Genomic DNA, 27,630 nt, shown 5'->3' with positions numbered 1-27,630 from the left:
AAAAAGAGAAAAAGGTAAAGCCACAGAATGAACTGTTCAGAAAACTGCTACGCATAAAGCATGTGATTTAACTAAGCTGCATTTTAAGTAAGCAACACATCCAAGTCCAAGGTCATCATCCCTTATATGAAGAACTTCCTCGCTTCAGCAAGAGAACAGAAAGGCACTCAGATCTATGCTTTACTCCTCTTATCTAACTGACAAATGAGAAAGCTTTGTCTTTCCATACAACCAACGAGAAAGTCTTCAGTAGGGGAGCTTGTTCCATAAATTAACCAAGGATCTTTTCTCCCTACAGAAAAATTGGCTCCAAAATTGAGAGGTGAAAGGTCATTTTCAGTCTTGTCTTCCAAACTAATGAGCAATGCGGGTGCATTTTTTAGTATACAGCTGAGTAGCCAACCCCACCATTTCCACAGACAGAAATCTTCTAAGGAAGATACTGTTATCAACACAGCAACCATTCCAGGCAAGATAGAAGTACATATTTTTAATATTATTGCTTACTGCAAAGCATGTTCCTTGATAGAAGACTACTTTTACTACCAATAATAATTGACCCTAATTTAATGCAGTTTCCACAGTTTATTTCACCCTAGTGTATTTTAAAATCAACCAGGCATTTCGTCATTTAACTTAAAAGTGCATATGAGTAACATGAAGAAACATCCACCTACCATGAAAAGGGCTTCATAGTTTTCAATCATCTTTTGTACAACAGCTATGATAGCAGTACTCTCTTCAGCTCGAGCTGAGCTCTGAACTGAGAATTCTTTGTCTGTAGATTTCTGCTTGTGCAACAAGTTAGGGCCAAAGATGGTAGCCAGGTTAAGCGATGTCATTTTGTTCCCAGTAATCTAGAAAACAGAATATAAATAAAGTGAGGTCTCCTAGAGTCTAATGTATACAGATATGTATGCATAGACACACATCTACACCCACACCCCCACGCCATTTGCCAGATGGTTCATTCATCAAAACCAAACCCAAGTGCTAGTCAAATAAAAAAATAAACAGTTTTTAGAAACAATTTTTAGAAATGTTGAAACACCTTGGCCATCTCGTCAACAAGTACTGTGGATTTTCTGGATATATTTTCAAATGGATTGGAGGAATAGAAGGTGGAAATGCTGCCTGCCCTTAATTCCCTGGAAGCTCAGCAGTGGCGTACTACTTCTGAACTCAGGGAAACCTCCTCCTACTTCGCCACCGGAACATATTACTGTCTCTTAGGACCAAATACTGAAAACTGTTAACCTTCTCAAGTGGCATTCATGATTTGAAACAGATACAGTGAGGAAAAACACACTTTTCCATGTTTAAACAGTTTAGATAATTAAGAAGTGTGCTCATTATTTTTATTAGTATTTTCCTGTCTTTTTGCTTGTTTCCTAGAACATGCCAAATGCTTACTTGTTGGGTGAATTTTTTGTTTTGTTTTGTTGGGTTTTTTTACTTTTTTTCTACCTTTACAACTCTACTTAAAGAAGCGATAGTAATCTGATTTTGGAAGAAGTAGAAGGCTAGGAATACATACTCGACTAGACAGAAATTATCTGAAAAATATGTCATATAGGTTATTAAATCAAAATTTTCATTGTTGTATTTGTGATTAGGCTACTTTTTTTCCCCTTCTATTCTTCTAACAGAGCAAAAAGCAGGGGTCATGTGCTTCCTCTCTGTGTCTCTACTTGGTTACTATTCTGGGAATGCAGAAGAAGATGCCAGCAGTTTGACTAAATAAGACTGTAAGTGAATTTCAGCTGTTGACCCAGTATTTCTTGAAGTGCTTTTTTTAAAGAATGAAAAAATATCAAGAGAGTTATTTTTCATTTGTTTCAGTTACATTTGAACTAATTATTTTTTTAAAAGGACTGGAAGAGGCACCAAAAAAGAGGCAGTAAAAACAGCATTTCAAGAAACAAGTGGTACAAACCTAATCTTTTCAAAGTAGTATTTTAATGATTTTCTTTGTAGCTGGTCATTTACTGAATACTCTAGTCAAACTTACAACTGCACCTGGTTTATTTTTTACAGAACTCAACCAGACAGCATAGAGATGACAATAAAAAGAGCTTTTCCTTTTTTTATCGGTGGGACCAACTGCGTAATCTTGGCAAGACATCTGCACTAAGTAGGTGCATGGGCAGTCATAACAAACATGTTGACTCTTTGTTTAGAGACTCATCCCAGCATGACTGTGAGTACAGCACACTCCCTTATTTGCGCACCACCACGCACCCGGCTGTTTTTCGGGTGACCTGCTTTTTGAATACTGTCAGAGTACTGAGCCACCAAGGATGCACAGGCATGTGGTGTCTTGAGTGTGCCAGGGGCAGCCTCTGGCTATGCCTGGATCTGCGTGTGCGAGTTGTTTGTACAAACAGTGAGTCTCTTCTTAAGGGCAGCCTCGGGGCATCCCTTAAAAAATGTTGTAAACATATCCACTGAAATTAATGGAATGAGTAATTTTAATAAAGTTAGTCATCCGTCTTCATCTTCATGAGAGAAGGGCTTTTGAAAGAAATTGTGAAGAGGGCCTGTGTGCCAAAGCTTGGCTGTTTTCCTTTCCAGTGATAGCAAACAGTCTGATAAAATACCTTCTCTTGCCCTGTATACTTCCCTTAATTATTATTCACTTAATTATTAATGAATAGCTTAAATAATTCTGAGTAGAATACTGTATTATCTATAAAAGGTATCCAATTGCACGTAATATTCCTGATGCTTACAATACTGCCAAGACAGCTTACATAAATTTGCCTTGCCAAAATACCTGTAGCAGAGCTGATGCACTGTTAAGGGGAATGAAAATGCCTTTATTACAACTGTTGTGCCTAACAAACTCTCTTAAACGGCATCAGTCTCTAGCCCTGCAATAAGATCCTCCTGGGTATGTTCCCGAACCAACAGAGAACTCTTTGCAGGACAAGGAGGACCATGACCTTAGCTGGCTTATACATGCAATGTTTTTAAGCACAGTAAAATTGTTACAGTCTACTCTTTTTAAATGCTTTCCACCATAGCGGTGCAGTTTTTTTATCAACTCCTTGCTGAGGACAAAAATAATAGCATTTAAAGTGGATTTAAAACTGAAATAGGCCTTGAAGTCACATACGGCACATTGGAATTTTGGACTTGAGGCAGAAATTTGGAAGAATTCAGTCTCAAAATGCCAATTGTTAAAACCAGCCTACTGCAAAATTTCACAGAAGACAGCAGGGTTTTCCACCTGGAAGACAAAATTCTCTAGGATTTTCAGCAGGGTCTCAGAAGTAACATCAGAAGTAGCCTCTGCTGCAGTTCAGAGAACAGAGAAGTCCCTTCCGTATTTGTACCAGATAAAGTGGTACAATTTCGTCAAGCAGTGACTGACTATACCCATCTCATTCAATGGTAATAGATGCCACCTCTGGCAGAGCAGCACACTAGTTCAAGCATTTTCCTGGCAGAAAATGGGAAGCCTGGATTTTCAGTTCTCCTCTAGTGCAAACGGCTGAGGTACACATGTGTGAATGCTCAGAAGTACAGCTCAGCCACACGGGTAGGGGTGTTCTTGTCTCTGCGGGATGGGTGCGCTCCAACTTCCCCACTGAATTTGGTCCAGAACGCAACAATAAGGAGGAAAGAAAGCAGGCAAAGATGGACCCTGACTCCAAGTGGTGATTGCACTAGTGATTGCACTCCAACAGTTGCAATGGCACAGGTGTAATTCCTGTCTTTTATTTGTTCATTCTTCGCTACCCTGTGCATACAAGGAAGCTCAGGCAAACAGGAGGTGAACTGCTATGTCCGAAGGCCATATAAGAAAGCAACAGCAGAGAATGAAAAGGGAATGAAAAAGCATACTCTTGAATGCCTGACACTTTTCTATGTGAGTGTTTTTTCCATAGAATATAATAGAATAAAACAAGGGGGAAGGAGGATGGATAACATTAGACATTCCTAACAACAAGACCAATGATGCTGTGAATCTCCCAAAGGAAGTGGTAGATTCTTTACTGGTTAAGTCATATAAAAATTAAATTCTCACAGCCCTAAGAACGTAGTAAACAACTAAATGGCAAATGCGCAGGCAAGAATATGAAATCTCGCTCCCATCTTTCAGGGGTATGCCAGCACCGTGTTTGTTTCACAGTTTTAAAGATCTCTTTTCAGATCATGAATTAAGCAAAGTTAAAGGACACAATGACCAGGACTTACCTCTTGGCCATCTTTGTCTGTGGTGTCTTCTGCATGGCCAGCCACTGTGGAGAGGAACTGCAGCAGCCGGTGTAGGGTATCGCAGTTACAGGGAGGTAGAAGATAAATGAGAAGCTGTAAGGTGCTTAGCTGTTCATCTGGCTCTAATACTAAGAGGAGGAAAAAATACATTCTAAGAAAATCACTCCAACTAACCTAAAAGCAGAACAAATATACTGTTCCCAGCCCAAAGGAAGGCCTAAGAATAGCTTCGTTTAAGGATCATTTTCCTTATAATGTCAGAAGAAAAAGAGAAAACTCTAAGGAAATACCAAAAGTGTAACAAATACTGTTATGGGATTTTTGCCTTGGTTGGTCAACTTTTTGCTCACAGGTTCATAGCATCTTTTCTCAGCCTATAGGAAAGCAAAATCCATGTTGCACACTCCATCACTGTCACTGGACACAAAAATTGCGTTTAATTTTCTACTTATTCCACTCATTTAGGTATAGCTACTGGTATATACAGGGTACCACTAGGAAGCATTCCAGTCAAGTTTATGCTTTAGACGTTTCAAATGGGTTTTCTTGCACTTTCACATCTTGTAGAGGTACTGGGAGACTGGAAAAGCAACTAGAGATATAAAGCACCGTCACTTTAACCATCTAAAATGCAATGGTAGCCAGTGACAAAGGTGGGACAGAGGCAGGGCCTCAGACATGAGGCCTAGAAAGAATCTGAAGAACACACTCCAGGCAGCAGCTTAAGCTTGAAGGGTCCAACTTTACTTTTTCCCAAATCTGTGAGAGTCTGCACTCAGGTCTTAAGCAACACATTTGGGAGTACTTAATACGATGGCTTTGAGGACCATTAACTATGGTGAAACTTGAACTTTAGAAGCTAGGTTTTTGAAGCCAGACTGGAATTTTGGTCAGTGAATAGCTCTAAAAATTTAAAGCATTAATGGTGCTAAGATACCAGGATTCAAATGGAAGTCTGTCATCTGCTACTGCTGAACCAGTGACGGGGTTAGGATTTAAAAGATAAAATGAATCACATCCTATATACACATGCAAAAATAGGTATAATTAGTGAAATCTTTGTGCTTGTTTTCTGGGCATACTTCCACAGTATGAAAACCTCAGAAAATTTACACTATACAAATATTTGGAGCATATCAAGGCTAGAGTATTAAACGCACAGAAAAAAGAATACAGTTAGTAGAGATTAAAGAATTCAAGCAGGTAAACTTTTGAAAATCAGTAAATCAAGATGACGCAGAGCTCACAGAGAGTGTTGATGAAAGGTGTATAAAGTTCTCTGGTGAGAAGCGGGTCAGGCATGTCACGCAGAAATTCCTTTAATAAAGCAGCAACATCGTGAATGCTGTGCTCTTCGTCTAATACAACATCTATGCCCCGGTCAAACTCTTCACGTAACTGAAAAAGATCACGACGCAAAACCACAGTCACTTGTTGTCCCAATTAGAACATCCCAACACAGAAAAATCTTTTAAGATGTAGGTCTTCATTTTCACTTTCCAGACTGGACATGACTAGTTTTTGGTAAGGTCAAAGACATAATTCATCTCTAATTGCTGCTTATTCCATGATACAGAACTTAAGGTTTGTACCAGAATGTAATAAAATACAATTCTTTCTTTCCACCTAATATATGGCACTCTTTTATGAAAAAATGTGCCCAAGTAAATATAATTTTTTTCAGAAATGTAAGATTACTATTAAAGGCAGAAACCAGAGAGAATAAGAAAAATTGCAGGAAAGGCTTTCTTATACCACCTTACTGCATTATCCCTAGATTTTAGGACCAGAAAACTAAAACTACATTTCATAACTTTTACGTTTTTTGTACAAAACCATTAATAATAATAATAAAATGCTAAAATCCACCAAACTCACATTTCTTTGGTGATTTAACACTGTATTTAAACATAAGCAGTAAGCAGCCAGATTCACTAAGACTTCACGGTATTTGTCCACACACATATTGTTCTGCCTTCCTAATTTCGTTATATTCACTAAGCGATCATCATTAGGGAGTTAACAAACAGCAAACTAATACCATTACGAGGTATCGCTATTTTTTACCAGCTACAGTCCTCCGACAAATTCTGTATAATTCAAAGGCCATCACACTTCCCAAAGGCAGATGAAATCCCTCTCCCACATCCAACATGAGTTACAAAAAGATAAAAGGCTGCCTTTCTGAAGAGATTTCCCAGCACCAAAAGCAGAATACTTTCTTCACGCTGAGCACTCCACCTTTTACTCTCTCTTCGTTTTGAAAATACTCAAGATGTTTTAAAACTATTTCCTAGGAAAATTTCCTACCTATTTGCTAATATTATGAGGTATCATGATCTTCTCAGAGAGTAATTATATCTAAATCTTACTAAATGAGAGGAAATTTGAGGTATCAGCTTTCTTGACCAGGATTATTACAGACATATCAAAAAGAAGAAAGAAGGTAAGTCACAAGCAAACTATGTGTCTGTGATAATCCGTGGCAAATCTTGGTCACAGGAAAATCTATCATGAGCGTGTATAGTGTGGAAGAATGTAGAAGATCCCATATTTTCAGCTGGAATTGTGCTTTCATAACGGGTGTGAAAGATGTTCTATAAAAACTATAGCCTCCTTTCTAATTTATTAAGATTACATTTAATATTATTAATATCAGTCATTATTAATAGCAAATAATTGTGCTATGAAGACCAGAATTTGTTCTTTATCCAATATTATGCTTCCCTCTGCTGATTTGTGGTCAAAGATTTTCCAGTGCCAGCTTGGGAAGGATTCCAGTCCCAGCTCAATTCTATTTCTCAGACTGGTGGCAAATGGGGAACATCCCTGTGGAGCACCACAAATTACCTCTATCCAGAAGACTGCTTCTGCACTTACTGCCCAAAATCAACTAAGGAAACAGATTAGCACTGCATCAGGAATTCGGACTTCCCAAACAGCTGTCTAAATCATAAATTGCTGTTATAGTCTTGAATATGGCACTTCTGATCTGATACCCTGTGACGCCTACAGAGATGTCCTAATTAGCACTATATAATCATTGCTAAAACATGGCCATATTTCAGGCCCAGGTATCGCAACTGTTAAAAATTGTATATTTCTAAGTTTAAACTTTCAGTCTCTCATTCAGACTTCATTCACAGGGAATACTTTCAGACTTTTGGAAAAATACACCTGGTGAACTACAGCATCCACCATGAGAGCTGAGGACATCCCTGCTGGGAGAGGGGATGGGAGAGCAAAGCACCAGCCATGTCGCTCTTCAACCTCAGGGTCTGGCAGTTGCTACCACCCAGCACAGAGGGCTGCCCACTCTAAGTTTGGCAACGATGCTCTTCCTCAAGCATCTGTATAGTTTCTGGGCACAAGCTGGTACCTGGCATCCCAAGGTACCAGACCTACCACCTTGAGTCAACGCTAGCTCGGCAATCTTTGTCCTACACCCCACTGAATGAGAAGGAGGGGCTTTGTAATAGACACAATTGTTCTATATTTTCTCTTCCTGCTCACCACCCAAAAATCCTGCTGGCACATGCATTTACTTACTTATGTGCATACTGCAACAAACTACCGTTGAAACAGGACATTTTCTAACTGGGGGGAGGAAGGAAAACAAAACTATGTCTACTTTCTACACAAGAAAAACTAATGAACAGCTGCAAAAGCACACCAAAATCCGAGTACTGGGTTTGGCTTTCCATGGTTCAGAAAATGAGTGGAATTTTAATTGAATCCAGACTTTCCCGTGTGTTCATGTTGACAGCATTTATTATTGTAACTGCAAGGGCCAAGCTGATGCTTCCATGTTGTTTAATGAAATATATTAGTTCACCTAATTCAATAAATTAGTCCATGTAATAGAATACATAAATACCCGAATCTCTTGATTTCCTCAGCTTTTGAAAACACAGTAAAAGAAAAACTGGTGAAAGTCATTATGTTCGAAGTAAGGCTTAGTTTACAAGTAAATGATACAAGCCCTCTGCTTTTTCCCCAGAGGTATGATGCAATTGTACTCACCCCTGAATGATAATATATGTTTTGACATTGAAGCTTGTAATGCAAAGGACAGGCAACTTACTTTTCAATACTTTCTCTACTTCAGTGTTGATCTAACAACTGCCTCGGCAGACCAAGAATGTTTTTAGCTTTGTGTTACACCAGCCACTCAGCAATAGAAACTGCTGGAGAATAAGCTATAAATCAGTAGGCTATACTGTCCTACCAGCCAGGATCAAGTCTAGCTATTCCAGGTAACTTTCCAGAGCACCAAACATTATACTGTGTAGTTTTTGCAACGAAGAACTATTATTTGTGGGATCAGATGCAGTCACGCTTTCTATTGCTTTTTTCTATTTGATCTTTTTAGTCTTATACTTCCTGGCAGGGCTATTTTCCTGTAACTTTTTATCCCCTCACTAAGCATCAAGCAACCATTAAAGCACTATTCTCTACTGCTCTAATTCAACATGTATTCCCAACTTCTGGGAATAACAATGCAATATCTAGGGCTGAGGAAACACCCACTTCTGAGATTGTTTCTGGAACCTAACTGTACACTATCTTTGGTTTTTCAAGATTTGGCTGAGATTAGGACTTGGATGGGTCTACCCTGACCTTCAAGTTTAACAGGGGTAAAAGTGATGTTTGGGAGCAGCTGTTTGAGGGTCAAAGAGATTGCTCTGTACTTTCATATTTTCTCTTGCTGTAAGTTTTCCAAAAAAGATTTACAGTTTGGGTTTACTTTGCAAGCTTCAGCTGTTTCTGAGATGCACCTAGCTGCCAGAATTTTTTTTTCCCTACAGTGTAACCTTTGGAAAATTTCATCACTGTAGTCTATTTGGATCTCCAACCCTGTGCTACTTCTGCAGAGCAAAACATACAGAAACTGTTAACCTGCTGAGAACCTAACAAGGATTTCACCAAATGTAAAAGATGACTGGAAATGGCCCTAGTATGAGCCATCAAAAAACCAATAAAGTCACTGACCCAGAAAGCCTGAATTTCACCACGTGATGGATGGGGAGGAAATCACTTAACAGAAAGGAATCAGGTTTGTTTATATCATGAAGGAAAAACATATCCATATCCACTCACCTGTCTTACTCTCTTTTTTGAGCTTCCAACTCTGAATATTCCTACTGTCTGGAGACCTGCAAGTGTAGCACATCAGACAACTGTTTTATTGTTTAATTTCTGCTGAAAATTGCATTGAACCAAAGCAATCTGGGCTATGTGTGTACTTAAAATGAGTAAAAAAAACCAAAACCCAAAGTACTTCTTTATAAACTTGTACTTACCATGCTGAGGCAAACCTCAGCTAGCTGCCTTGGATTAAGAAGCCATCCAGTGTAGTTCTTAAGGACTTCACGTCACCTAACCCACAAAACGGCATCTTTGTGACATTTCTTGTGATGCCATTTTTGTCCCTCACTACTACTTTGTGAGGGACAGAGGTATGCAGAGAGTGAGGCACTGCTCAGCATTTAGAGGTGGCACTTCCAGGACTCACATAAAAGGAAACAGGCAATAAAATAACTAAATATTTGGGCTCTGAGCTGTGTCTCTGGATGCAAGAAGCAGTTGGTGTTTGGGGTTACCCGCTGGCTCTACAGTGCCTGTCAAGACAAAGCTGAGAGTTTCCTTCAAAGGGACATAAATACGGCACTTGGGCAGATTACAAGAGGGAAGAACTCTGCCTGGAAGTTGTGTCCTATCGGGTGGGAACAGCTATCATACAGAGGGAGAGCTATAAAGAAGTACTGTTGTACTTCAGGCAAAGTGCAGAAAGTTCTGTCATTTAAAGTGATTTGGGAATGGGTGTTGCCTGCTGTTTGGTATGAAATCAGTTCAAACCTTCTTCTAGCCTTGTGGATACTACCAGAATATCAAACAACAATGTGGTTGTTGAATGGACATACTTTGCTGAGTAACAAAAACCGAAAAATTTGAGAGTAAATGCCACGTTGGAGATGACATGGTCTTTATAGCAATGAGAATGGGAGTGGAAATTTTAGAGACTTAAGCAGTTGTGTACATAATATCATTTTATCGACATTTTTGCAAAAAGGATGAAATTATCTATAAGCTTTGAAAAGTTTATGGTCTAACAAAGGCTAATCTGCAACATTCTTTTTCTCTACTTACATACAGTAGATGTAAAATAACGTTGCAAAACAGATACCTTTGGACAGCCATGGGGCTACACTTGCTAAAGATGTCTAGCTTGGCTGTGGTGTTTCAAGTTGCAGATTTTCATCAGAGAAATTCAGATACGATTTTGCCTTTCAGTTTTTAGTGTCAACAGGACACCTCTCCAAATATTCTTCTATCTTTGGTTAACAGAAAATCAAATTGATGGAGTAACATTTAGTAAACCCAGGAACATTGGTGGGGAATCATCTGAAATGAAGATACTCATATTGGGCAAAAACTGGAGGCTGGTTACCAGTTTCTGCACTAACATACAGTATTTGTTTTACACTATGGGCCTACAGGACGTTAAGCCTTTACAACTCTGGGACATGATCCCAGGGAAAATGGGGAAGGTGAACAAGGCCAGGGGTTTTTATGGCCAAAAACATAACCTTTTTTTGTTATATAATGCTCAAAATGACCATTTAGAGCATTTGTTGGAAATCCCTGGGTGATTTGCTGCTGAAAATTTGGCCTAAAGGACTTATGCATACAGGCAAATATTTTCAGAATCAGAAACTGGGTCCATCATATAGCCTGGAATGATGTTGTTACAGGATTATTGCTAGAACAGAAAGTCCTCTATTATCCTTAAAGCCAACGAGCAAACAATAGTGTCTGTTTTCTGCAATCTTTAAATTTCTCAAAGTCAACCAATCCTAATGACTGTTTTGTCGATGGCAGATTAAATTGAATATTGAAGAACATCAATATTTACCCCAAATTATCTCAGATTACTGTGTTGTGGGGTAGCTCAGTGCATTCTTAGAAAATGTACAAAAACCATCATAAATTTTCTTTAAAAGGAAACTTTAAAGTAAAGCAAATATTTTAGTAAAGAATGTTGTATAGAAAAGAATCTTTGTTAAGACAGTGGGTTAAGTGGATTAAAAAAATTTATCGCAGATGTTCACGTGACATAAAATCACAGCATCCAAAGGATAGTCAGCTGGGTGGCTTTTTTTGGCTGACTCAGACACTTTTATGTTCTCCAAACCCAGCTACCTTTGCTTAAAAGGACAAAAGTCATTCATCTCAAACTTAATCATCCTCACACTTATTTGTCAGTCATGGTATCTAATCTCTGTAAAAGGCTAACAATGACTCTCTCTCTCAGTTTTCCTTTACATATTTGTAAGCAACTTGGTTTTCAACTATGTATTGTAAAAGCTTAGCGTTGTTTAAATTGCAGTCCCTCATGTGCAAAAGCCTTTCATTCAGTCAGGAAATTATTTCTTTCTGGTCAAATTAGGCACCAAATGCATCATTTGGTGTTGCAGTCACCATTACTTCATGGCTTGTTTATTATCTGGCCATGTGCTAACTCTATCTTGCTGTGGTCAAATTATTTCAGTTCTCATTAAAAATCTTTACAAGACAAAGATACATTGGGAGAGATGCTGAACAGATACCTTGATTAACTATTGTTTCTGCATTACGTAAAGCTGGTGGGAGGTTTATAGCTGGACGATCATGAAGACATGAGAAGAATATTGGCAGGAGTTTGTAATTCCCTTCGGAGAGAGCAGGCCTGAGCCTGAGGCTGGTCAGGACTCAAGCCAGGGACAAACTGAGTAGGCAGCCCACAAGCCTTGTAGTGAACAGGAAAAAGCTTCTTGGAGCTTAATATAATTTAGAACGGGATTTTATTTCTTTCTCTGAGCCTCTATCTTCAAATGCTGTTTCTAGTTAAGTCCTGCACTGTAGTATAAACAGTTAATTTAGCTCTTACACCTTAAGATCCACTGGTTGCAAAGCACAACGCCAGGCTGACTGGCACATTTCAGACTTTCATTCTCACGATACGGGCAAACCCGTGGGGTGCGGAGAGCCGTTCCTGCAGAGCTGAGCACTCCAGTATGACATGAACGACCTCCACAAAATGTCTCCTTCCCTGTGCTGTATGGGCCAGTTTGCAAGCGTGTAGCATAGATCCTCAGTTTGGAAAGATGTCATCTAAGTAATTACTTGTGAGACAGTATCTTTAGCAAGAGGCAAAATACAAGGGAAAGCGTCTGACATTCAAAGATGCCCTTCCAATTGCAAGTATATGCTTGCTTCTCAAAATAAGCATTTATTTATATTATAGTAAAAATATATCTGCCACTCCTGGGAAAACGAAAGATTCTTACCATGCTTTTCCAAGTGCTGGCAGCAGCTATCTACAAGCCGGGGAACCTGCCTGTAAATCGGGTTCAGGCTTAGTTTCTTATCTCTTGCCTTTTCTTTTTTGCTCTGGGCTTCTGCTGGCAAAGAGAGCTGGAGAGCCTCTAACAATCGTGACTGATTGTCATCAAGGTCTGTAATAGAGTCCACAGACATCGCGCCCTGTAAAACACACACGCAAGAACAATCAGTATGGCTGGAGAAATCTGAACACCGCAGGACCTTACCTCATGAAGACTTTTGCCTACCTGCATTTTAAACAAACTAATAGAAAAACACAATTTGCCACACAGTTTTTGTAAATTAATGAAGTTATAAAACCAGTGTAAAGGATGGGAAAATCACAATGGTACCAATGCTATTGTTAACACATTACAAGGAATATAAATTAGATATTGAAAAAACTAAATGCTTTCCATTTACTCGGCACACCTTTTTATTGTTGTAAGCCTGCACATACTTTAGGACAAGGATGAATCACGGTCTGCGTGTGCACCTCAGCAGTACAATATTTAAGTGCATGGAGATATATACACATTTTTAAACCTGACTATTTCTTCTGCAGCTTGGGCCATTGTACCAGTGAAAATTATTCAAATGGATTTACAACCATACACCACATGCAGTTAACTAACACCACAAATACATACAACTGTAGAGATTGAAATAATCCTGTTTTATCACAGAACAAAGACACACCAGAGCAGTAGAGGGATAATGTTTTTTAGATAATTCTACTTCATGCATCTTAAGATTTTTAAAATCATTAAAATACCCATGAAAGCTTTGAAAACTATGTTTGGATTATAGGAAGGCACAGAAGTTCAAGCCGTCTGTAAAGCACAAAGCAGCACAAGCAGCAGGAGGTTTATTGCATGTTTCAATGTTCACACTTGAAAATTAAGATTATTTTTTTCAAGCCACAAGATTACTGTCACTTCAAAATGATAATTTCCCTCAAATGTTATTAAACACAACAGGCAAAAATATTTTAGGGGACATCTAGGCTTATAAATAATAATAATAAAAAATTTCAAACTTAGGTTTTAAGTCTCATTACAAATATATATTGTAAGTTATTCTCTTTCCCTCTGAAAAAAAGGATACATTTTACCATAAACTAAAATGAACTGTACAGGGATCCAGCATGTCATTCTAAGAAATAATGAAGAAAATGTAAATTCCCATTCGAAACTTTGCTGACAATCTCTAATTTCTTAAAAGCAAGCTGTTCAGCTGATAGGCATGTCATAGACTTCTGGTGAGACCTCCACATCTATTAAATGAGAAGTGTACAACTGCTAGGGAATTTCAAGCTCTAGAAGTATTTTCTTCCATCAGCCTAGACAACTGAACTTTATCAAGATTTCTGGCTCATGGGTTGTAATAAAGTCATACAAAGTCCACTGAGATTTTAACTGAATTTTAGTTCATAACATCTGGGGGGAAAAAACCCCCAAACCATCTAACTTATAAGGTATAGCTACGTTTCTTATAACTCATGGAAGACTTAAGAATAAAACACAGTGAAGCTTTTAGATTTTTTTTCTTTGACCCACATCTCTAAATAATCACTAGATCCTCTAAAATGCAACTTTGACCTTGATTTCTGATGCTTCTCAGAAGCACATTTGCTTGATTCTCCTCACCATTTCCTGTCAAAAGGAAACAAAAAAACCAAACAAGATTCCCTCAAGATTCCCTGGCTATGATCCATGCGTGTAAATTTCCAAACGGAACACTTTTTCTATTTTAAGAGTTCGGTGTTTCAGACATCAAAATTAATCTCCTGACACTGAAAATCCTAACACCTTCCTCACCGCTGCAGCTCTCCGGCAGCTCCTGTACCACAGGTGCCCTCCTTTATACCCTGCCTTTACTGGTCCTTCCCTGTCTGCAAAGCATCCTCACCTCATGAATCATTATTATCACAGAGTCACATAAGTCGGATTCAGATCCCTAAAATAGATGTAAATACAGTCAGTTCACTATTATCCTTGGGCATTTTATCAAAGTTGTGGATTAACCGGTACACTGAGCTGGCTTTAGGAAGAGTGACCTTGAGTTCAGTGTCTGAAGCACAGCACTGCTGGGCAATACCACGCCGAGGTCAGCTTTGATTTTAAATTTCGAAGTGCACAGGAACTTCTAGCAACATATTCCATGGCTCCAGCTCAAACTCAGCCAGACCTAGTATTTCTGGCTCAGACAGATCTATATGATTGCTGAGGAACGATGCAGGAGGTCATGCACATTGCTGCCTGGTACTCCAGGACTATTAACACAGACACAAAGCTATGCTGCAATGCCCAGCAATCAAACAAAAATCAAGTTCCACCTACTAAGCATTATATTTGCACATAATGGATAGCAGACCCTGCTCCAAATGTAAATAAAATGGCCAAGTCTTAAGCTAAGCACACAGAAACATGAAGGAAAGTAGAGAGTAAAGAGGAGATGGAAATGGCAAAAAGAAAATGAAGGCCAGAGGGACAGGTGTGGAATGAAGGTAAGAAGCAGCTTTTCTTTGTTTTTTAAGGGCTATGGAAGGCTTCTCTCTTTTGGAAAGGTGAGCAATATTACAAAGTATGCATGGGATCAAGTACTATCCATTGGCAGAACCATGTTCACTGTATTATGCTGTTGGAGTAGTAAAGCAGCATGACTGAGCTACTGATACATGAATTAGTTTTGGCTGCTTAACATGTATAAATAATATATTAACAGAGAGTCAGAATATTCTCTATAATAAGCACATAGAAAGTGCCTTGATGGATGACCAGGGTCTCAACTTCCAACTGCTGGGCAAAATCCTACACAGGAAATGCAGCAACAGTGATTTCTGCCTAGCTCTTGGAGGAGAGAGAACCATAGCACTCATACCATGAGCTCTGCAGCCAGCATTATCTTATATCCCTTACCGAAAGCCTCAGCTGAGTGTTAAAGACTCACCGGAATACACAAAAGTGAATGACACAGTTACAAAGAAGTGAAATGGTACAGTGATAAACAATCCCTTCGATTTAAGTTTTAAGAGGGCTGCACTCCAGATGTCTGTGCAGCATTTGTGTGAGAAACTGGTTGTATCAACTGCATGTACTAATGAATCAATTTTTATTTTATTTTTAAGCATTTGCCTTGATACAGTTGAAAATAAACAGTGCAACACTGCTCAAGAGATAAAACATAAGTGCAGGCTTCCTTACCATCCCCTAAAAAAGTCTCAGGGCAGTAGAGTAAGTACAGTGATAAGCAGAAGTACAAAAGCCAAAGACAGACAAGATATGGGACATGAGTTTATACTAATGTGAAATAATTGACAATTCATGAAGTACATTACTGAATAACTGAGGTTCAGTCCGGAGAGAAAATGTCAGCTCCTTCCACATCACACTGCCCACCATCATCTACTCTTGCTGCTCTGTAGGTGAACCATGTGCTACTGCATTCTCATGACTATGGACTAGAGGCTCAACACCCTGAAACCTGTAATCCTGGTATTAACAAAAAAACCCAAACCAAACAAGCAAAACACCCCCACACTTCTAGGAACTTGGCCCTGATGGAACTCTATCCCTTGGATGCAGCAAAGGAGCCAGGTTCCTTCTGCGTGCTGGGTGGTCAAATGCATGTCAGAGATCTTATCACACTTGGTGAAAAGAACAGCACATGACCCATATCTGGCCACATGAAGTATCTTTCCCTCATATGAAAACTGGTTCTGAAGCCAATGGGCGTATATGGCGAACTGCTATTTTTTGAAAGAAGTTGGGTTGGCAGGTTTCCCTTCACACATATTCAAATGTACTTTGCACTTTTGTGTGAACACAACTGCCTGTTCACATGGTCTGGACAGGCCAACAGTCCCTACGATCTTTCACCACCAGCAACACAGAAAGGTGATTTCTACTACAGTTAGAATTTTCTGGTATTGACCTGAAAAAAAAAAAAAAATCACCATTCACACATGACAGAAAAAATATTCCACAATCCACAGACACAACAGGGCTTTTTCCTGCTCTGGCTAGACCCTCCAGACCTACTGGCATGCTCCACGTTGTGATGGGTCTACTTACACGCCTCCTTGCTCGTGGTGCGGGCTCGGGTGTGTTAGGAGAAGTGGATTCGTTCGGTGTTTCTGATGTTGAGCTAAGAGATGAGTTACTGCTTGAAAGTTCCTTGTTCTGCCTTTTAGTTCCGAATGGCAAGAGAAAGGCCACAAAATCTGAAACATCTTTTTGCTCTTCTCTTTGAGAGTCTTGCTTGAGCTTGTAGGCCCGGTCATTAGCAATCACTTGGGACAAGGGCATTCCAAAAGCCTGGGGAATAAATTCTGCAACAACAACAACAAAATTAGAATTTACTGAACATCTGATATTTATTTAGTACAAAAAGAATTAAGTATTAAGCTGCTAAAAAGAAAAACAATCTGAAGTCCTTTTAAATATATAATAATACCAATGAGGTACTGGACTGCATAATAATAATAACAACAACATTCAAACAATAAAATAATAGTGGAGATATGCCAGGTAGCTGTTGTCCATGGTATCTTTTTCCAGTTGGATTGTGCAAGAAATACCACACAGAATCTGGGAAACTCAAATGGGAACAGATCTAATTAAGATCTTAACTTCCACTGAAAGCAACTGGAAGTCAAACACCTTTGGCTACATCTAGATGGTGCAGAGGGACATCACAGGCTCCGGTAACCTAATCCAGGGACTGGGGACCCTGGCTGGACTGGTGCCACAGCTCCCTCACATTTCAGACCCCTTCGCTAGGTTTCTTTCTCACAGATGCTGTATGGCACCAGAGTCAAGGGGTACAGGCACCTGCATGGGTCTCGTTACAGGTCAGGAGGGTATGAACCTACCCGTACAGGGAGCTTGTAAGTGCATCCGCTATTCAGACTAAGCCTTCAAGGATACGGTTTTAATTATATACAAGAACCATACCACTTCAACATACCGGTAAGATTAAATCAGTTTAGTAGTGGTATATCAGTATAAAGGTCCCTTTTAACAGTACAAAAATATATACGGACATAAAGAAATGCAGGAGAATACAGTTTTCTCTCAATTAACAAAAAGACTATTATCCCATCCCACATCAATATACCTGTAATGTACAAAACCAGCATATACTTCAGGTCTCAAAGTAAAATGCTCAAATGTTTTACAAAACAGAAAAATGCTCTACAGTGAAACCAGGCAACAACAACTAACATTGAAATTCTTGTCATTAAGTTTCAAATCTAGACCTATTTGAGAACCAAAACCACTAGGCCGAACTGCCAATCAGAACCGTTTTGTGCTCCAATGGAAAGAAAAAGTAGCTGACTCTATTCATACTGGTGAAAGTAGGTGTAGCTTCTACTAGGTTACAGCTTCAGACCTGCCTGTATCAGGAATAAATAAAGCACCAGAGATTAAAAGCAACATTTTTTTTAAAGTATGAAAAAGGAACAACAACAAGCAAACAAAACCTCCTTATATATTCATCCTTTCTTTGGCTACAATCATCTAAATGATTAAAGGCCAAAGTTCCTCCTGGGACTTAAAGTCTGTTTGTATCTTTGATGACACTTTCAAATTTTATCTAGGCTTGCCTTATCATTAAGATTAAAGTAAAGCATTGAAGAGTGTATTTTATGAATCTTGAATGAGGACACTACTAGGCTATCATACTAAAGAGACAAGGGCCCATTGTTCTGATCTAGTGAGAACATTACTGCTCTTTAGAAATATGAAATGTTAAGACATGAATTGACTTTGGTGGCCAGACAAAACCAAATCAGAAAGCAAAGCCTCACATATCAAGCAAGTCTGGAGGTGACCTGTGAGTAGAATGGCATCTAAAAACATCTGCATTTAATTTAGGACAAGAACGAACATCACCACATGCGTATCAAGCAACACGGGGATTGCCAGTTCCAGGAGTCCAGAGTTAGACCCATCCCTCCTGTACCCAGCAGAGTGTGCCTATAAAATGATGAGAGTAGTAGTATTATATTTTTTTTTTTGCTGTTCTACATTATCTGTCCAATGAACATTCGAGACCACAAATGAAACACACATATGCAACAAGCCTCCCCTTCTGCCTGTCTAAGCATGTACTTTCCTATACCTTCAGCATCGCTATTTATCCGTCCTTCCACAACATGTCCTTAGAAAAGCCACTGAGCCAAATGAAATCCTGAACATGAAATATTTCTCTGGTTTTGGCTTATAGTCACTCGTGCCTCAAATTGGGATGGAACAGCAGTATGTACCCAGTGATGCCCAGTAGCATGCTGATGCCATTGAACCTACAACACTAGGATCCACTGGGACAAGATCAGCAGGAGATGAGACCTCAGCACTGCTTCGTTAAAGGAATTTCATTAAAATGACCCTCTCCCTGACTTTGTTATGTACAGGCTGATATTTTGAGGTAGGTGTTGCTCTTCCTTGAAAACTCTCAGGTGTGGGATGCCAGGCTTTTAATGGCTCTTGCTCAACGTGTCTGTGGAGCAGTAAAAGGACACTGAGCTCTAGGCTGCTTTGCTGTAGGCCTCCTTTTCAAGAGGCCATGAACCACCTCCCTGATTTCTCAATGTCTGGCAGAGATGGGGAACTGGACGAAAACCAACTGGCTGACTTTCAGACTAAATACAGATGGAAGTGATGCTGGCTGGCAGTGGTAATTACGTTAAAGAGTTGGCAAAACCAGTAAGTTTTCGTTCGTTTGTTGAAATTAAGAGAATTGGTTGCACTCTCTGCAGATTGGCCACAGCCTTAAGTTCCCACCAAAATGCGTCTTTGTGTGTGCAGTGGGGGGGTGTGGGGGTGGTCAGCATAGTTTGCCCACCACTCTTCAGAATTATTCAATCTCAACAATCTCCTTGTTGGACAGGTAATGTCATGTCCATTAGAGTGAATGCCAGCCCTTTTGATATTTCAGAGTCATTAAAGAAGAGTTGTTACCATGCAAAGTATTAATGATCCATTGATGGGGGAAAAAGGGCACTGCCTCAGATGTGTAGGTTTGAGGCTGTGGTCTCACAATCCAGGTAAAAGTACCGACAGCCTATTTACTGCTGTAGGCTGGGGATCCCTACTGTCAGAGATGTCTCATTTGTATGAGGAAACGTCCCTTAGAGCAGGGGCTCAAACTTTGGTCTGTTGTATATACACTAACTGAGTGCCAAAGCTATTAAGTTAGTTACTCTCTGTAAAACCAACAAATCTTTGATCACTTACTCAATCATCAGAGTGGGCAGCTTAAAAAGAAATTTTGCAGAAGGCACCATGTAAAAATGTGAAACAACCTGGCAGACTCGGCAACTAGTGTGGAAACGCAGATTCATATCCTTAGCCCGAACAGCAGCATATAAAGACTTCACTTTTGATCCATTCTGGTTTTTCGTGTTTACTGGCACAGAGGACAATTTGCTATTTTGGAGAAGTGCACAATGTCTTTTATCAGAAAGTCCATATTGCAGCTGAGGAAAGTTTCTTAAGAAAATTTTGATCAAAACTGGTATGTTCCTAAGAAATCTTAGTGATGGAAAATTAACATTTTCTAATAAAAAGCACCATGTCACAGAAAAACTCCCAGCCAGATCAAATAAGAGTTTCAGTGACCATAAATCCTTTTCTTTGCTAATGAATTGATGATATCCAGGACATTGACCCATACAGTTAACTTACTTGGCCTCATGCCACCCCATCCAAGTATAGTTTTGAAGACTTCTCTGAAGTTTGAGCTAGTGAAAATTGCGGTTTCCATCCCACAAACCATAGCAGTCTATTAAGAACCAGTGAGGTCTATATTCTAGACCCTAATAAGGCCTTCAATGCTAATAAAGTGAACAGCATACAACACAGCAATTTTGGACAGTCTCTTTAGCACTTTGGGTTTTTTCTGAAGTACAGCTTAAGTGCTAGTTTTGAGCTGCTAAAGTCTTGTGATCAAGATCTCCTGAGGTGCTTGTACTACCTCTATTTAAATGACAGGAATAGAGTTGGAGACAGCTCCAAGAATAATACACTTTAAAAGGGATATTTAAATGGAGAGGAGTCTTTAAGTCAACCTCCTCAGCTAGTCAGACTGGTAACTGTGTTTTGCCAACAAATTAATTACTTTGAATCTGTAGAGAGAGTGACAGAGGCAAGAAAATAAGGAAAATGGAAACCTTGATCCCTAATGGGAATGGCGAAACTCCTCCCATCTGAAGGTTCATTAAAACCCTGCATTGACTCCAGAAGACTCATGGTAAGACAATGGTCTCACAGTATCAGCTCTGTGGCTGAAACTGCCTTCTTCAGCTAGTCGGAGCTCACTGACCTTCAGGAGTGATATAAGGCCTTCCCAACTACTTGGGCTTTTTCTGTGGGCAGGTCTTTGGTTTTGGTTTGTTTTTTTTTTAAATTAAGAGGTTCTTCAGTCCTTTAGTTAACTTTAGTACAAATGATGACACAACATTACTTAAAAAAAACCCTTTTTTATGCATAGAGAGCACCAGAAACATTTCTGAAGTTTTTTAACTTCACGTTTCTGATAAACTATAATAAAAAAGAAACTTCAACTATTCAGCTCTCTCCTTAGGCTGTGCCAAGGCGTACTGACATCACGATAGGTTGAATTACTGAAGAACAAACACAAACGTTAAGAAATACCTCTAGATTTACTGAGCATGGCTGGGAAGTAAACATGGAAAACATTTTTGAGAATTCTGAAGTAAAGAAAAATCAAACATCTACTGCTGGATCTGCATATGCCACAGAGCTACCAGGAAGGTCTATTCTCAGAAACTCCAGCATACAGACCAGGTCTGCTAAGGCCCCGTGGATGAACCTGTCAAGTATTTACATTCCACACAGAAACACCAGCAAAAGGGATGATCCTCAGTTGCTCAACAAATCATGTAACAAGTGATTATTATTTCTGAGCAGGTCTCTCAGTTCACTTCTAGGGTTTACTGGAACCAAGACAAAATGGAGCTGGTTTACCGATAAAATCTTCTAGGAGAAATCCTTTCTGGGAGGCATCTCTCTCAGGAACGCTTGTGTGTACTTTCCAAGTAGGCATGCTTACGCTGACCCCCCCATCACTAGCAGGAGAAGGACGAAAGGCTCCGCTCCTGCTGCCGTCAAAATTAGCAGTGAATTTGTAAGGGAACAGTACCCAGCCGCCAGCATGCAGAGCATCCTGAGAATTTCTTATTCCAAGCAGCACTGACATTTTACTGCTCCTCCAGCCTGAGTACTGTTTGTCAGCAGCTAAAGCAAATGTTTGGAGACATATGTAGACTGCACGATTGAGAGTCACGATGGCCATTAATAACGAGGAGACAGGGTAGAGAAAAGCAAAGACACTGAATGATGGAAGCTGAAAATCTTGCTTAAATATCTGGGTGGAGTGGTGCTCTCCTGTTTTGTCTGTTTACATCTGGCAAGTTTTGCTATATCCTGCTCTGGTGAGTCACTCAAAAATGTAAAAACAACTGAGAAAACACTTGTTTTAAAATTTTTGCCGCTTTAATGAGATGATGACAGATGTACCTGTCAAAAAGGACAAAATTAAGATATGAATCTCATTGAAAGTGCATTCAATTCTACTTCAGTCCTTGCTGGCCTTCAAAAGTATAGTAGTTCGCTGACACTCTCACTTAACAGAAAGACAGGTTGATCAACTGATCCATCTAAATAAAATATGATGTTAGGAGTGTAAAACTCCACAGATTGGACTGAGTCCTAAACTATGAGCGATTAAGTCTCCAAAAAGTCCTAGAAGAAATAAGTAAGTACCATATCCTTTTTGTTATGCTTTTTAAGCACAGACACCTGCTGGGGTGGGGAGAACAGTCTTGGGCACAAATCAGAGAGAGGTGGTACCCCCCCAGAGACAGCAACTCCGGAAGTCTACAGCCTAGGGTGGTTCAGTGCACATCAATCCTAAAGGAGAGGGACTGTCAGGCAAGACCAAGGACACAAGTCCTCCCTGCTCCTTCTCAGGAACTGGGCACACCCCAAGACAAAACGCTGACTGCAGGCACTACAAAGTGCACAAGGCTCATGCCTCGTGTGCCCTGCAGCAGGGTCTCCATCCTGTGTCCATGGAGATGAGCACAGCGGCCTTTTTTCCAGCTCTGTGGCTTCCCGCACCAGGCACATCTCAGTGATCTTTGGCTGCAACCCACACACAGGATCACAGAGTGCTGTGCGATTATCAGGATTAACCTTTGGGAGGCTATGCATGCAAGAAAAGATACGTTTCAGGTGGCATGTATTCCAGGTGAGACCTAACAACATGGCACCCTCAGCTGTTACTTTTCCTGGTGTGTGGGGTCTCCCAGGCTGGGATATAGGAAACTCAAAATTATATACTCTTCAAACTGCAATTGTGCTTATAAATGTGATGGCTGCAGTATAAGCATGGTGGGCTCATCCTTGCAGAGACCAGCAGCACCAGGACACAAGGCATTACGTTTTTCTTTCCAGAGCTAGCTCGTCACCTGAAAGTTCACTGACACTGTCACTCCTAACTCCTGAGGCTGGCACAGACACGCACGTCCCAGCAGACGCAGCAGGGCAGGAGATGCTGGTGTTGCCACTTCCCACAGGAAAACAGTCACCTTTCACCAACTATGCCAGGTCAACAGCCTGCAGGGCACAATCCAGCACCATCATGGTTGCTCATTCCTTCTGCCATCACAGATTAGCAACATGCCCTCATGGCCAAGAAGGCCAATGGTATCCTGGGGTGCATTAAGAAGAGCATGGCCAGCAGGTCGAGGGAGGTTATCCTCCCCCTCTACTCTGCCCTGGTGAGGCACATCTGGAATGTCCAGTTCTGGGGTCCCCAGTTCAAGAAAGACAGGGAACTACTGGAGAGAGTCCAGCAGAGGGCTACAAGGATGATGAGGGGACTGGGGCATCTCTCGTATGAGGGAAAGGCTGAGAGAGCTGGGGCTGTTTAGCCTGGAGAAGAGCAGACTGAGAGGGGATCTGATCAACGCTTATAAAGATCTAAAGGGTGGATGTCAAGAGGATGGGGCCAGACTCTTCTCAGTGGTGCCCAGTGACAGGACAAGGGGCAATGGGGACAAACTGGAACACAGGAAGTTCCATCTCAACATGAGGAAAAACTTCTTCACTGTGAGGGTGACCGAGCCCTGGAACAGGCTGCCCAGAGAGGCTGTGGAGTCTCCTTCTCTGGAGATATTCAAAAGCTGCCTGGACATGATCCTGTGCAACCTGCTCTGGATGATCCTGCTTTAGCAGGATGATCTAGATGATCTCCAGAGGTCCATTCCAACCCCTACCGCTCTGTGATTCTGTGATTCAGAGTTCAGCAAGTATATGTGGGGCAGACGATCTTTAATAACTCAGTAGGGCAGAGAAGAGTACAACCAGAAACAACCATGGAGAGAAACCCTAACAAGTAGAAAGCCACTTGCTGCTGTCTGGGCTATTTTTGCCTCTTGTTTGCTGCTGGCAACAAGTAAGAGCCAACATGTCTTTCTTTTCACTCTGCTGACACAAGCTGGTTGGCAACCTGACTCCTTCCAGTTTCCTGGCCCTCTGTACCCTTACTGACCATCCCGACACCCCTTACAGACATCCCAAAGGAAGGAGAGAAATATAGATTCTGCTGTTCAAGTAGTGCTGGACTATTTTCCCTTCAGGGGGTGCTCCTATAATATTTTATGCATGGAGAGAGCATGTAAGACATCTCTATAAATGAGAATAAGGCAATGGAAGATGGATTGAAAGAGGATAAAAGCAGAGGGGTTCATGTTTGAAATGCCTGAAGTTAAAAGAGGGAGTGGGGTGGGTAGAGGGAATTAAAATTAAGAGAATCAGCATAGTGATTTTTAAAAATGCTTGGGTATAGTTAACCAGAAAATATGAGCAATACTGAAAAACAGGAAGCAGATAAATATATACAGGGATGAGTAAGTACAAAGTGCTGACTTTTGCTGTCAGGGCAACTACTGAGTCCTAAACAGCAAAGTGCACTCAGAACATCCATCTGAATGAAAATAGAAAATAAATCCCCAAAATTTCTAACAGAATGGAGTATAAATTCTGTCATGTGTGGCAGAAGCACAAAAAAGAAATATCCCTGGACAGAAACGTAATAGCAGAAAATAATATTATCTGTAAGTATTCAACCAGTATGGTTGTGTAATTACCAGAGGTCAGCTGAAATAAAACAAGGCTATAAGGATCACAAAAGAGTACAAAGCAATGTAAGAAAAAATATTGTTTGAAAGATCTTTGGCAACAGAATTTAGGGGAATAAATAGCAACTCTGGGATAAGCATTTGTATGCAACACCAGAGGAAGCTATCACTTCTCAGGGCAACGCACCAGAGAGGCAGTGGAGTAGTTGTGGAAGTGCACCAGGTTTGGGTGACACAACAAAATTAGGTCTTTGGTGAATTATCAAACAAATGTATTATTGCTAACATCTGCTACTGCAATGAAAAATGTGAGAATAAAAAGATAAAATGGATTTAAACTTTCAAAAAAACTTCTAAACAGAAACTTTCAAAGGAGACTACTAGACATGCTATCCATGTGGGTGGAAAGATAAAAGCTCTCAGTGGATCAGAAATTCATGAGAGACAGTGCTGCTTTTTAAAAAAGAAGCAATAAGTGCCTACCCATTTCCGATGCAGAAGAGCACCCCACAAACCACTATGGATATCAGTATCTGGCAAATGCACTGAAAAGCTGGGAAGGTTTTGCACAGAACTATGTTGCTTTGCACTTTGAACTGCATAGAGAACTATGGGGAAAAAAACAAGGCAACTAAGCAACATATTGACTGATTAATTACGCTGCAGCCAAATGTAATGCATTGACAGGAGCAGTACAAGATAGATTTTTCCCCAAAGGTGGCTATAAAATCATTAAACCTCTTCCTCAAAGACTCATTCTGCTTGTAGGTTTAATCTTACTTCAAGTAATTCTCATAACAAAGATTTGTTACTCACCACCCAACATGGGAGGCAACTGGATTTATCCAAACAAATGTGTCAGAGGTCTTTCAGTCTTAGAAGGCTTAATGCAAATATTTTCCATAGCCATTTTTAAAGCAAGAAAACAATAATCACATATATGAAGTCACCAGACAAACAAAAAGGAAAGTATTTTCTCCCTGACAAATATTTAAAGTAACTTTGAAGTGGGAATGTGCATTTTTTGAATGGAATTTCAAAGTTCTATCTTTCTACCAAACTAGTTTACAAGCAATAACATCAGAATAACCAAATCGCTTCTCTTGTTATAAATCTGTGTGTGTGTTTATGAAACTGGGGTGTCAATACTGAGTTTTACTACCACTTTTCCAGAACTTCTTTTCTAGGAGGGCACACAGAATTAAATGCACAAATCACCTACATGCAGAAAACTGTAATTTCAGAGACATTTTTCAGGTCTCAATGTCTAGACTTAGTTCAAATGGCTGCAAATTACAAGTCAAGTTCAGTGGATTAGGACCCAGCCCATAAAGCTGATTAGCGTCCAAGCAAGAGTCCAATGGTATCTGTAAATCCATGTCACATGGAGTTTAATAAAACCCAACTGATCAGAAGCACTGAAGTATTTATATATTTTAAACAATGGCTGTTTTCCTAAGGTTAAAAAAAGAAAAGCAAACCAACGGACTAGCTTGGGCAGGGCTGTGTTCACATGCTTTGCAAAACTGAATGAGGAAAGTGCAAATGCAGGTAAACAACTGGATCATGTTATCCAGACCACACTCTGCACTGGATGGTGAAAATGGGGAGAAAGAACAATGAATTAAAAAAATGTAGTCCTTTAACTCCTCCTTTTCTCCCAGGAAATACGCTTTCAGTTGAAGAGATCTGGGTTATACAAATGATAAGGATTAGACATATTTTTCAAATTGGAAATTAATACCTAGGCAGTACATCAGCTCGGTACCATTCTCCTACTCCAGAAGTACACATTTAAGACTAAAGAAAGCTCATATGCAAAGCCAAGACCCTATCAGTAAATATGTACTTGTTTTATTTTACCTTTGTCTCTGTTCTTCTCCTTTCCTAATGAGTCCAGTTTCTTTCTTAATGATTTCTTCCTCTTTTGTCCATCTGTAAGAGGAAAAAAGAAAAAAAAAAAAGGAAGTGAAGAGAAAGAATGCTGAACAAACTGCTGCAGAAGCTGTAGGAGCATGGAGTAAGATGGCCATGGCACTTGGAGCCAGGAAGGGTGTGGGGTACATTTCACAAAGGCTAGGGACTGTCATGGTCCTGCAGCCCTAAGGAGCACTGCTTTGTTCACACAAATGCCAAGGTTGTACTGGGGAACCAAAATTCATCCGACTGCATGCTGCTGGGCACATCTGCACCTGCGTGGTAACACAGCCCATGTAACAGAATGGAAAGATAATTTCGAAGATGTAACAATTGAGATTTGTTGCTGGATGCTCTTGATAGCAAGGTACCATAAACCTAAAGGTACTGGTTAGCTCTCACCCATGGTCACAAGACTGTGATTCAGCTGTGGAGCTGAAGGTAGTATTTGGCAAGGGAGGATTACTAACCTCCAAGATAAATTCTGCATACCAGTCATACCAGGCGGGCAATAGCTGACCACCTTCCCATGACCCATCTGATCTGAACTCACACTGGGAGCTTACAGTTTGGTACAGCACGTCCAGATTGGCTGAGATGGATTAGCGTCTCAGAGAAATTATTGTTCTGACACCCTATATATCATTCAAGTTTTCACTAAGGTATTAAGGACCAAAGATTTTAAGCAACAGCATGGGCAGGTTCATTCTTGAAACAATTATGTCAAAAGGTTGGCTATCATTATTTCCTTCAGCAGCATCTCCTATAATGAAAAGCCAACAAAAATGCATTTTATTTATTAGGTCTCAACAAATACCAGGGATTAAGACGTGGGCCTGCTTTAACTTGTACCTTTTGCATTTTTTAAGTTCCAAAGCAATATAAAGGGTCTAACATAGGGACTAATACTAACATAGGTACCACTCTAGCTAAAGGTTAATGAACACGTA

The 27,630-nt window shown here is 40.1% G+C and overlaps 1 protein-coding gene across 3 annotated transcripts in view; it reads right to left on the bottom strand.

Moving 5' to 3' along the window:
• ARHGAP6 (Rho GTPase activating protein 6) overlaps positions 1-27,630 on the bottom strand; it is a 343,171-nt gene that overhangs the window by 14,938 nt on the left and 300,603 nt on the right. For all 3 annotated transcript variants that reach the window (XM_075776398.1, XM_075776405.1, XM_075776412.1), the window contains exons 3-9: positions 26,627-26,698; positions 16,665-16,921; positions 12,555-12,750; positions 9,325-9,380; positions 5,472-5,622; positions 4,204-4,352; positions 678-857 (exon numbers count right to left, since the gene is read on the bottom strand). In XM_075776398.1, the coding sequence (XP_075632513.1) occupies positions 678-857; positions 4,204-4,352; positions 5,472-5,622; positions 9,325-9,380; positions 12,555-12,750; positions 16,665-16,921; positions 26,627-26,698 (1,061 nt within the window). The remainder of the gene's footprint in view (positions 1-677; positions 858-4,203; positions 4,353-5,471; positions 5,623-9,324; positions 9,381-12,554; positions 12,751-16,664; positions 16,922-26,626; positions 26,699-27,630) is intronic.

This window comes from Balearica regulorum, chromosome 1 (assembly GCF_011004875.1).
Source record: "Balearica regulorum gibbericeps isolate bBalReg1 chromosome 1, bBalReg1.pri, whole genome shotgun sequence".
Taxonomy (NCBI): Eukaryota; Metazoa; Chordata; class Aves; order Gruiformes; family Gruidae; genus Balearica; species Balearica regulorum.
Note: the sequence above shows the minus strand (reverse complement) of the source record. Positions and strands in the feature narration are given on the sequence as shown.